At 36.5% G+C, this 13008-nt stretch overlaps 1 protein-coding gene across 14 annotated transcripts in view; it reads left to right on the plus strand.

Annotated features, from left to right (window-relative positions):
- dnc (phosphodiesterase dunce) overlaps positions 1-13008 on the plus strand; it is a 352460-nt gene that overhangs the window by 264402 nt on the left and 75050 nt on the right. For 11 of the 14 annotated variants that reach the window (XM_069129701.1, XM_069129696.1, XM_069129697.1 and 8 more), the window contains 3 exons: positions 2552-2734; positions 4831-4863; positions 6485-6505. In XM_069129701.1, the coding sequence (XP_068985802.1) occupies positions 2552-2734; positions 4831-4863; positions 6485-6505 (237 nt within the window). The remainder of the gene's footprint in view (positions 1-2551; positions 2735-4830; positions 4864-6484; positions 6506-13008) is intronic. The other 3 variants (XM_069129689.1, XM_069129690.1, XM_069129692.1) reach the window with 3 other exon arrangements.

Consider the following 13008-nt stretch of genomic DNA (forward strand, 5'->3'; position numbering starts at 1 on the left):
TAATCACTTTTTTATTGGCGGCCCTGCTCGAAAAACCAATATTAGCTGTTGAGGCTTGGTCGTGCCGTAGATAAACGCCAAGATTGTCCCGATGAGTTTGCCCAGGCAAGCATTCCTCGCAACAGGTCTTCTTTCAGCTGGTTCATGTCTAGAAACAATCTCTTTGAAGATTTCTTTTTATAGAATTTTTCCGTCTGCACGACTTGCTGCAAAATAATGAAATGTTCGGAGAAATTTTTAATAATTATTATTGGGGCATGCGATTTCAATTTCCGCACTTTTACGACCAATTATAACGAAACATTTATCACTTTGCAGGTTCTGATCTTTTTGTTGGTTTATTTAAAGTGTTATTAACGATGATTTGGTTAATGCTGTCTGTAAGACGTCTGAAACGTAATATAAGGTAGTCAAGTGTGTATTTAGATTGAAATACGAGAGTTAAACGTTGAAAGATTGGAGAGCAAGTAGAGTCTGGCGTTAAGTAGAATTGTCGGGTCGTGGCCAGACACATACTCGGTATCTCATATGAATTTGTAAATTGCACGGACTAGTTTTAACATTCTCTTCGCTGGTTTTCTAAGATTCATGACGATAGCATGGATTGTTTCATGTTAACAAATATTCCTTGAATATTCAACTTAACTTCAATTGTTAAATATTACATGGGATTAATATTAATAATCCTAGAACCTTGGAAATTTCTTCCTTTCTTCTTAATTCTGTATGCAACGTTGCATTAACTGACAAATGTCATTTCTTTTTATTTAATTCGTAAAAATCGTAGAAATTCTCTTACAATGTTTCCAAGGGATTTAAATAAAATTATTAACGCTTCGCTCAATTAATAAACTATTTTTCGCTTAAAAATTAAAACTTCGAACATCGTTACAATTTCCCCATTTAAATAAATCAGATTACAATTACAGGAAAAGTTCACAAACTTACGTAACTCTTATTTAATACAAATTATAGCAACTCGGCCGTTAAAAAGAATTCGGAGTGAGACGAAGTGAAACAAGGAACGCTTATTGGCGTTCTCTTTCTCTGGTCACTATTTAGCGATTGAATAGCAAGGCCGTGGAATTAATCGTAGCTTACATAATGACACGTAATGACGATTATCGAGAGCAGGAAGACGAGACGCGGTTTCTGGTCAACACCGACGATCATGTGAACGAAAAAATGTTAATCAAGCCATTTAGTTAATTAGGCCCGTCTAACGAGCAAATTGATAACGATCACGCCGATTACTATGACGGATAATTATTTCATGACACGTTCGGGCGCAGTTTGTCTGAGAAGATCGGAATTAGATTCATCTCCATGAATTTTCATTTCGTTGCGTGTAATTTCTGTAAAATTTTCATTAAAATTGCCATCTACGCGTTTTGAATTGTTAATCAGCTGCTCTCTGTATAATTTTTTTTTTCGTCTAGTTACGCTGTCTGGAATTTTAAGAGACGCTTCTGTACTCTGGTAGTTTGATAATAGATGCGAAGCGGACGAATTTTCCTCGAATTTTCGTCGTGCAAAGTTTCCGAGAAATTTAAATTAATTTCACAACGCGCTTTTCCATTCGTCTTCTAATTCCAGTTTTTTATCTTTTTAGGTAAAACGTTCGACCTTTTCGATTTACGCGTTTAGAATTATTCCAGTAACTGCACTGTTATTATTTTTCAACCAACTTTCACTTTCCAATCTCGTCGACCAATTTTCATAAATTTGGTTCCTTAGAGACAAAGTGGACGTATAAGACATAGCGTGTTTTTTGCGATAGCTGAACGACAGGACATGAAAAATGTGTATCCATCTAACGTGTAGCTTAACCACGTACATTTGTCGAACGTAGCCCGAAGAAAATTAAATTCGATGCCTGTTGGAGGTGCAAGGAGACACCATCGTTGCTATAACGAAGATATTCGACCAGTATACTTTAAAAGCTATTTATATCGACGATATGCAACGACGAAGATGTGTTGTTCTTAGAAGCTTCGTAACTTACTGAAAATTCTAATAGAAGTTTGTTGTGAAAGTTGTGCCTCAAGACAAAGTGTGTAGAGTCTGACTTGAACACTATATGTTAATTATTTTCTATGTTGGGTAAAATAATTGATGAACTTTTCGTAACAGGATATTCTCGTTTAAAATAGCGTGTTTTCGTTCTATTTATTTTAATTTAGATAGTTTCTGGTAACAAATATGATGCTTCCGTTTAATTTTGATTCAATGTCGAAGACGATTCTACTTCATTAATTGAAAATATTTCAGAAGAAACATATACAGTGGTTAATTTAATCATTCAAATAATATCACAAATTTATTCATCTGCCGAAGCTTCAAATTTGTAATTTCATGTCATTGCGAATTTCTCATAAATCGGTTAACCGAATCGAATACATTAGGTGAAAATTACACGCTAAAATCTTCGTGAAATAAAAGGAAAAAGTATGTTTAAGAATTTAAAAAAATTATCCCTTAAAATTTGCATAATGTAAGAGGAAAAACAAAAGGAAATATGCTTAAGGATCGTTTTCTTTTCTGTTAACAGTTTCGACGTGGGAAATGGAAGCTCAAAGGCAGACAGCAGCGCTACGGGCGACAACGCATCGCAGAATCCAAGTTTGGTGCTGCAACAGCCACAACGACGAGAAAGCTTCCTGTATCGCAGCGACAGCGACTTCGACATGTCACCAAAGTCGATGTCTCGGAACAGTTCGATCGCAAGTGAAAGGTGAGCCTATGAAACTATGCCTCTGCTTTAGGTCCTTATCTCGACTCGAGGAAAACATTTTTTATTTTTTAATCTTTTTCTCTGTGTCGGGATAACGGAGATCTAACCTTGTAAATAATGAATTGGGAATGTCGGATTGTTGATACGGTGTTCGGTTTGTGATCGTGATTGTTCAGCTTCGATCAGATAAATTTTCCATCTAATAGAAACTACAGACCTCGTTATGTAATTGTATTGCAGTAGAAATGATCGGTTATGGTCAGACACTGGATACTTTGCATTTTGATCGAACGAAATAAAGCAGAATTTTCATATTTTGGGTAACGAATGAGTTCGTTGCATAATCACAATTTTCCGGGCTTTGGAAACTCGAGTAAATTATTCGTAAATTGTTTAATTTGGTGTAGAAGGTATTTGGTTTCGTGAGTTTGCATTTAAATATCTTAAAAGAAGTATTAATAATAGCTAGAATTAAATAACGGATCATCAAAAACTTCTAAACTCATTTGGTACTACATCCGATAGAGAAATAATGTTTCGTCCAGAATTAATTATATATTTACATTGATTGACGTATTGAAGTAATCTGGCGATTGGCGCGCGGTCGCGCGAAATTCCTAATTACTGGTTATTCAACGGCAAACTATAGCTGGTAATGAAACGAACTTGGTATAATTTACGCCCACGTGAATTACGAATTCCTCTTGACACGATGCCGTTAATGAAGTCATTTGTAAACACGACCGTGATAATTGGCCTGTTGTAACGTAATGCGCCGCCTGTTCATGAATAATTGAACGGAATTAGATATCGAACGTTGGATTTGCGTGTATCCACTATTATTTTATCGATTGATTAAACTATGTAACTCTCTTAATCATTAGAATCAAACACTGTCCTGGGATTAATTGTACGATGCAACTTTGTATAACTCGAATCTGCATTATCGGCTATTCAAACTTTATTGTACCGACTGTAAATGTAACTTTAATTATGCCGGTAATGTAGATTGTGTCGATAATCGTAGTTTCAGACGCAATTGACCGAATTTATCGACAATGATAAAGTAGGAATCGTGTTGTTTTCATGGTTATGCTATGTTGAGAGCGTCGTGAGTATTTCAATGAACCGACGACTGGTTTGTCGGTATTGTAAAGTATCTTATGAGCGGTATATCGAGAGAAAGGATAAGACAAATACATACGGTAGTCAATTTTTTGAATATCTGACCATGATCACGTTAATTCTACTGCCTCCAAGATAAAAATTTCTTGCCTTACAAATTTTTATATCCAACCACGCATGTGTGAAACGTGTCTTGCATTCGAAAACAGTTCACTTAACAGAATTATTACTCTAATCAGGAATAAAATTCTACATAGAAATCTTTATTCTTCCGCAATTCTGGTTTTTGAAGATAAATAATCGAATGATGCATCCCTATCACAGCGTATTCGTGCCAATATTAATAATTGTGCAAGAACAGTCTGCGATCTTTCTTCCTCTTAGTGTAGCTTGATAAAATATCGTAGCTTTCTATGGTGTTGATGCTTAACATATGTTTCTATCTTCTATTTTTTATTATATCACTTGTTTGTAGTCTTTGTATATAAAATTGCAGCAAGGTTGTGAAAATATATTGCAAATGTCTTGCAATAAAAAGAAACATACTCCCTGCTCTGTTAATCAAGGATGAAAATCCTGAAAAACTATACTGCGTGGAAAAATCGATAGAAAATGTAATGCCTGTAAATTGGAAAAATTTCTATATACAAATTTTTAGATTACAATCCATTTCTACAAAAAAAAACAAAAAACAAAAAAATGAATAAACTTACAAAAATTGGAAAGATATTCGTACGGAAATTTTTAAGTTGGTAGTTTTTCGTCTTCCAAAGATTATTTTCCATAATATAATCGATCGTAAAAATAATAAAAATTCTTTCAGAGATATTTTATCTTTTTATTCCGAGTATTCACGCCTTGTTGCACGCAACGGAAAAGAATCTATTTCTTTTTTTTCTTTTTTTTTAAATCGCAATGAACGGGTGCGGGGTGTGATAATGCGAATCATATTTCTGATCCTTGGGTTGCAGATACAAAGAAGCAGAGGTTGTTATGGAGCGACCGTATGTACACGATCCTATTATATATTATATATCAGTTTCTCTCGTTTCACTTCACATATACATCTAGCCACAGAAACACACTTACAAAACTAATCGACACCCCTCGCCACGATAATTACGATCGCTATTAAATCGATTCGATTCGATTCGATTCGCTGCCTCTTTAACCGCTTCCTTTTTCTCTTTCTCTGTCACACACATATAGCGAACGAAACAGGGGTTGGCTAAAGTGCATGGAACCGTTCGCTATCCGAAAGAAAAGAGAAAAAGGAAAAGAGAAAAAAAGAAATTCTGCCATATACATGTATAATTTTCGAGCTGAGTAGTTCAGTTACCTGTTGAGTTACTTTGTGGCGTGCTTTCAGTCGATTTTTCTTTGCCATCATTTTTGCTTTCGTTTCAATAATTTGGTAGATTAGAATCGCGATCTGTCGTGCAGGAAATAATCAGTTCATTCGCTGAATAATTCTCACTGTTATCTTAACTATTTCCTTTTTTTTTTAAATTTCAACCGTGTCAGATAGTTCTTTAAGATATATTTAAGTTGTATCTTTTTTTAATTTTGTACTCTATAATTAAGAAGTGCAGGTAAATTACAATATCTAGAAGGAAAAACGTCATGTTGTTAACACAATCGTTAACCTAATGCAATGTTTTTTTTCGAATATTTTGCAAACTATACGGAGTAGAAAAATATCTTTCGAGCAAAAGTTGCCTATTTTTTTACTAACAAATTTAACTACGCAAACTGTTTCTCGAAATATTCTCTCTTTTTTTTCTCAAATAAGAAAAGATATAAATTGTGCAGGATAATCTTCAGTTTTATTACGATACATGAAAATTTGCAACTCTATCCGCTCTACAATTTCAATTTTTCAAGATTCGTATTTAAATTTTTAACATTCGTGGAATGGTTCCTTTCTGCATAACACGATCCAGTTACCATTATTTTCCGTTGTAACAATTTTTTGACAAACATTAATTACAGGTTGTTCAAAGTAGAAACACGCAATTAGCAACCGTTCGAAGTAACAGCGATCGATTTCAGATTTCTTATTGGACGTTCGGATCTCTGTTTTCTTTTGTTCTGTTTTTCGGTTTCTGGGAAAGATTAAACCCCCGGGGAGTTGCATTGTAAATGGATTTCTCGCGAAGGCACATGGCAGAATCGCGCTGATAAAATCGATGCTTACGAACACGCGCGGATACACGAGACGATACACGTGCATTGTTCCACATTTTCCCTCCTATTTTGTATCACGATAAACAAATAGCAGAAAGGAATAAAAGCGAGAATTACGCCCACACAGCCAAACGAATTCCCCGATGAACGAGTTTCAAAATAATTGGCGTATATCGATTGTACGGATACTTTAATCTTCCTCCTTTGTAACTTTTTGTTTCGTTGTTCGAAAATGGCGGGGAAAAAGGTTGTAAAAAAAAAAAAAAAAAAAAAAAGAGGGAAAAATTTGGTAGTGGAATTGTTGGAAAAGTAACAAGTAGATATAAACGTAGGGACGAGAGTGGAATTGTTTAGGCTGCGTTTATTAACGTAACTAATTAACGGCATGCGACGATTATAGTAGAAGGTTCTCGAATAAAAACGAATTGTCATTTTCAGGGTTTCAACAGATCCCAGTAGGTAAGTCGCATTATTACGTAATTTCAGTATGCAGTATGCTGCAACCAACGGTTTGTTGGTGCAAACTGTACACCTGAAAATGGATGACGCGTGCTTTTTTTTTTTTGAAGACACGTGCATTTTTTTAATATATCAGGACATCCCATGAACGATGCGATCTTTGGTCTTCCGGCTGTACTACGTGCAAATAAATAATTATCTCTCGACAATCGACAGGTTGTGAGTTTTCCTGTATTTTTTTTTTTTTTTTTTTTTTTTCTAATTCACCATTTTTCTTTGGCAACTTTCAACTTGACTGTAGAAGAAATTTTAGAAAAAGAAAACACGTATATCTTTTCAAACATAATTGTTTCATGTCCCTGAGAAGACGTATATTTTTGAAACATAACCGTGTCAAGGAATATTTTTCTATCGGATTTTCTGCAGGATTTTTTACACGTTTATCGTTATAAATAAATAAACAAAGGGCTGGCGATTGTTTGTTTTATAAACATTATAATCGTACTACTTTGGCATTTAAGAAAATAATCGAGGTACAAGCTGACTGTAATATATTCTTTATAGGTCACTTTCTTATCCGAGCTTCCAAGTTTCCGTTTTATTGGAACCCTATAATCTTCTCTGTCTATCTCTTAGCAGACTGAAAGACAACTTCGATGGGTATCATAATACACCTTTTTCCAAGGATACACTTTCAGACAAAAGGACACGGAGGCGAAGTGTAGGAGGATGAGGTTTAAAAAAAGGAATTTACCGGAGCTTAAAGGATCGTCATTGAAGTTGGGCGGCGGAGGCGGATGGGGTGGAAACTATTATCGAACTTTCAAAGAATTTCCTATCTAAATTCTAGAAAATTTGTCTTCTTAATCTTTCACAAAGTAGCTAACGTTGTTCCCTCGTTTTTTCAAATAATAAAATCATCGTTCCTTAATTAACGAGATCGTCGTTTCTTAAGCGACGAAATCATCGTTCTTTGCTTAATGAAATTATCCTCTGTTTCAATAATTGAGTAATATTCATTCTTCCATTTACTTACAAAGAATCGTGCGATTAAAATTCAGCATCGAAAAAAATACAAACTTGAAAAATTGCTAACCCCTTGAAAAAAGAGAAAGAAAAATGTGATTAATTGTACTGGACAATTAGGAACGTTGATTAGATCAAATAAGGAAAAATAGAAGACGAAGGTCTGCTTGCCGAGGAATTTTTATCAAACGTGTATATGGAAAGTAAATTCGGAACGTCGTTTAAAAGCTGGAGAGAGACGAAACAGCGATAAAATTCGATATTAATCGAGACAGTATCACGGATACCCAGAGCTGTAAATATTTTCACGGTGCATCGAGTGCAGCAGCGAGTGCACCGCGTGTAAATATTTTTATCTCGACGAGAGCAAACAGCGTGCCGAGTGTTCGCTTCGCTCCATCTGTCGTAGCCGGATTATCGCCACTCTCGTGTCCAGTTTCGCGGAAGAATTTGCATCGTTCGTGCATTTTTTAATTTTTCGGCAGCCAGGTTTTCGCGTTTTATCGCTTCAGTTTTTAAACATTGATATGTTCCTCTTTGACCATTTCGATTACGTTACATCGTTACACATTGGCTGTCATAATTTAGTCACGTTATTTGTTACGACTCGGTCGTATCAGTTTCTTACAATTTAGACGCGTGGTATATTGGTGGTGGTGGCTTGGCAACTAAATGATTGCGGAGTTTGTCAATACCACCTAACGCTAAAATCCGTAATCGCTTAGTTGCCGATCCAATAAAATTAGGCTAACACGACGGAGAAGCGATTAGCTTAAAAGATACTTCAACTTTGATTCCGTGGGACGTGAGAAACAAGAAGAAACGTAGAGTGACGCGGCGCGTCGTTATTTATGAATTTGTTTCAAGATGGTCCTGTTAACGACAGAATCGTTTTCTTTGTCTCGCATGCGACAAATTCTACAGAATCGTAGTAAAAATGTCTTCTAAACCGATCAGTGTCGAACCACGTCAGCCTGATACATTTTTCCGTAGAGCGACGAGAGGATTTGAAGAAAGTAGCGCTCTGGAAAATTCACGCGCCAAGAGAATATTATCTGGAACACGTAGTTCCCTTTCAACCATTCGTCTTCTAGCTGTTTCATTTTTCCTGGATTTTGTGGCATCGTAAAATCTTCTTCCAACGTTCCTCACAAACCTTTGCTTTAAAGATCCTTCCTAAGTTTTTCAACGATAAGCACGCGATTTTTTCAATTGCTGGCAATGTTTCGTTCTCAGGCGACTGGTTTCGGATCGCAGAGAAACGAAATTTTACGAAGTGCACGGGTCAAAGCGGGAAAGTTGCGCGGATATTGACGCGATGTTGACGAGATTGCATGGCGAACAATAGGAAGAGGAAAGGCGCGCGTTAATTACGGGCGCGCAAAATACTCGAGAGACGAGATGTTTACGAGGCTGTCGCGAGCAATTACGCTTTAACGGCCGCCATGAAAGAACCGTCTTCTGCTTCGTTTCTACGCTTTTACGTAACATCAATTTTCGTGACGAGTTATAGTCTTCCTTCTTAGTCTTCTAAACTCCAGGCAACCGTCTGAAATTTCCATCCTCATTCTCCATCCGAATATTTCATCGCGATTTTTATCCGTAAATAGCCTGTGTCTCGATCGAACTTTTTCTTCTTCTTATTTCTTTTCTTCTTCTTCTTTTTTTTTTTTTTTCGTTGTAATTTACAACCACTAAAGCGCGTTAAAGTTCAACTAATTAGGTCGACTGTTGCGAACCATTAATTAACCAGCATGCGGAGGTCGCGGTTCACCTAGCAGATACGCGTGAGAAATCTTTTTATAAATATTTTTTAAATCACGTGCATTGTAAAGCTGTGTAAGCAAAGGAGTAGACCAAGTCTAAATCGAGGCAGATTAAATTGATTTATCATGCATTTATCATTTTCTATACTGTGTGTCGCTGTTTTACCGGCAAGGTTGCAACACCTGCAAAAATACGAATGTTACGAAAAAATATTTCGGATAAAAGTCGTATGGCATCGAGAGGCACGTACTCTGCTTTTATCTGCTTCGCTCTCCGATCGTCTTGGAACGTCCTGCAAACGCGATACTCCAATTTTCAAACGCGAAGCTCCATTTTTCTTTTTTTTCTTTTTTCTTTTCTTAAATATTCGCGTAGCTGACGTTCGCACGTTCTCGAAACGCTGCAAACTCGTAACGCGCGAACTTTAGAATTCGATATGCCATGGTACAGCATGAAAGACGTTTTTCATAACGCTGGTATAACGTTGCCGACAACGCAAGGTTGTAATTTTCTGATGTTTCCAGAAGTCGCTTCAAGTCGTTCGCTGTATCGCCCTGTCGAGTTTAAATCGATAGCGGATTGGCGCGAAAGACACAGGTTCGTAGCGTTTGAACGTCGACTATCGCGGTATCTGATAAAACGTGGTAGTATCCATTGGAAAATCGTAACGTCGCGTTTACGGCAGTTTCAAAATCGTTGCAAGGTGAAACAGATAAAAGCACAGCACGTGCCCATCTTTGTCGTACAACTTTCGTCTCGTACACTTTTTCGTATCGTTCGTGTTTTCCCACATATGCGAACCTTTCCATTTAAACAGCACATGCTGCACATCTACCGAATAAAACGCAGCAAACGACAAACGATGAATTCTTGTCGAGAAAGTCCTTGCAAACGTGCCTCCCTCGGCTAGACAATTTGTTTATTCATCGTGAACTGTTTCGTGGTTTCTTGTAATGACGGCAATCAGGCTGGATGAGCTTGGTTAATTACTACGTTGTGCAAAACCTTGTGGCAATTTAATAGCATTGTTGACAATATTGCGTTGCTGTAGATTGATAATAAAACGTGTACGTTTCTATAAATAGCGTGTTATCGAATAACATATAATTAAATCGATCAATAGGAGGAGAAAATTCTCGTAGCTATCGTTTCAGAAATTATTTTAATATCGCCTGATGTGGCGCATATATGTAGAGAAATATTTCCTTTTCTTAAATTGACGTTTATTTCCAGCATTTTTCTACATTTTTACGAGAATGTTTCACGCGCTCTATGAAATATTTCCATTTTGTTACTTGCCTCGACATATGTTTTAATCAAAGCGACGAAAACAGTTAGAAGCAAATTTATTCTCAGGATTTGATAAAAATTAAGAGAAATTAAGGAAATTTTCCCGGGTATCACGGCGTACGTTCGATGGATCGCGTAGTTTGAATTCAATTTCGAAGATAAAATATGTAGGCCGTGAATCGAACAGTTTGAATTATATAGTATTTGGTATAGGTTAGTACTTACGTAAGTACTTAAGTTTCATATACTTGGAATAGATATTGTCGGATGTTCGAATATAGCAACGAATATTCGATGTAAGTCGAAGAGATCGCGAGTATCGTCCAGGTGTAGAAGAAAAGCTTCGTAGAATTGTTGCGACACGCGAGTAGAACGTTTTGTTTTTCGACTTGGAGAAAATTGAAACGTAGTTGAAGTCTAACGCAGTAGGGAAAACAGCGTTTAATTTGAATTCAAAGCCGTTTTACCGACGCTACATCTTAGCATAAATGGCGTAAAACAACAAATTATAAAATTACAAATACGCTTGTAATTTATTCAAAGTAGGAGAGAGAAAAAAAGACAGATTTAATAAAAACGAAAAGCAAGCATTACCGATACAAGTTGGTAATTTATACGAAAAGTTCTTTGCGTTTCTCCTTTTTCTATGTCCTTTCAAAATCGTCTCCGACCGCGGATGGCTAGCAGATATTTTTGTTAAACTTTTATTCATAATTTTTAATTCGTTTATTATATAATATAAAGGAATGTTCATTTGGAAAATTTCTGAGATTTTTCCGAGTCAAGCGTACATTAGGAAAAGTTATTTTCCACGCGTTAACGAGTCACAGGTTGCTTTCAAATGTTAGGAACGTGAGCGTGCAACGTGGCTGTAGCTGAATTCCTTCCGGAAAATCAATATTGACCAATGGACGATGGGAAAACAGCGATTGGACACGTTCGAGCGGCCACTATACGCTGTGCGATTTATTTTCCAACTACGTTTGCATAATATCCAGGTTTTCGAAACCGATTTCGATCGATCAACGATCGGTGTTCGTCGCTAATTCGCTTTTGGCCAAACGCGTTTGAACGCTAAATTTCCCCATGCTACTGAGTAGATTTTTAAATCGAATATCGCGCTTTCGAGGTTTCTCGTCGTTTTCCAGATTACGCCAGTTAAAAGTAACAAAGTATCCGTTTTTTTAAACGAAATTTGTAAACAATGTTTTTGCAAGATCGTTTTAAATATTAAAATAATTGCATCTACGACGTGCTCGTTATTTTTGAATTTTTTAACACTTTTACACGATGCTCGAATAATTGCATTTAAAACGTTGTTATTGTTGTTAGATTTGCTTCCAGAGATTTTCACGCGACTTCTGGGAAACAGACGAAACGGAAATTTCTTAGAAATATTTCCTTAAGAAAGAATATTTCTTTTTTAAACGCGTTAGATAGTAAAATAACTGCGTCTGAGACGTTATTATTAAATTTTTAAATAATTGTAAAAAAAGTAAATTTTGTCAATGAAATTTCTTACGAATATATTTCCTTAACAAGATACTGATCACTAAACTAACTTCATTTATAATATCGTTATTTTCGGGTTTACAACGATTCCACCTAACTCTAATCATCTTCCAAATTGTCATTGAAATCGTCAAGCTAACCGAAAGCCAAACTGTCACGAGTGAAGAGAACAATACCTTGGAAATGGACAAGTTCATTACGACGAAACCACAGCTGTCAATTTCGCAGGATTGCGAATGATGTTTTCAATTCGACCTTGAGAACAACTATTCGCTCATCGTGATGGCGGTTTTACGGTCCAGAGAGTTACAGTCGAAGAATCCGTGGAATTGAGGCCGATTGACGCGTTCATTAAAATAACGACCAGCCAGTTTCTGCGTCAAGACAAGTGTCATTTGTGAATAGAGGTAGACGCGTGTGTGTATCGTACGTGGTAATCACTGTGGCGGGAATTAATGTCCGCCAGTACAGTCGTTTCCGTTCTCCGTGAACGACCAGAACAGCTGGTCAACGATCAGCATTGCGCGTTCTCGCGAAATCAATGTCGTTGCGCGACTTTTCAAAGATTTTACGCCACTTTTACAGCCACTTGTAATTTATTGCCACTTGTTTGCTTCTTGTTTCTCGTAACACGTATTCCCGGTCTCTTGAAATCTTTGCGCGACGTTTATTTCACTTGAAAAATATCTTCCGATTATTTTATTAATTTAGCGTAAGGTGTTCTCGCGTTATTTCAATTCAGCGTGAAACATTTTCACCAATTATTTTTATTAATAACGGTGCGATTTGCTCTCGGATTACTTCGATTTAACGTAAAGTGTTTGCGATTTATCGTTCAACGTAAAGTGTCACGGGATTGATTTTGCCCGAGAGTAAATTATTTTCGGACTGGTTTGTCTTAGAGCGGA

Source organism: Bombus flavifrons, chromosome 16 (genome assembly GCF_040668555.2).
Source record: "Bombus flavifrons isolate JBK064 chromosome 16, iyBomFlav1_principal, whole genome shotgun sequence".
NCBI lineage: Eukaryota > Metazoa > Arthropoda > Insecta > Hymenoptera > Apidae > Bombus > Bombus flavifrons.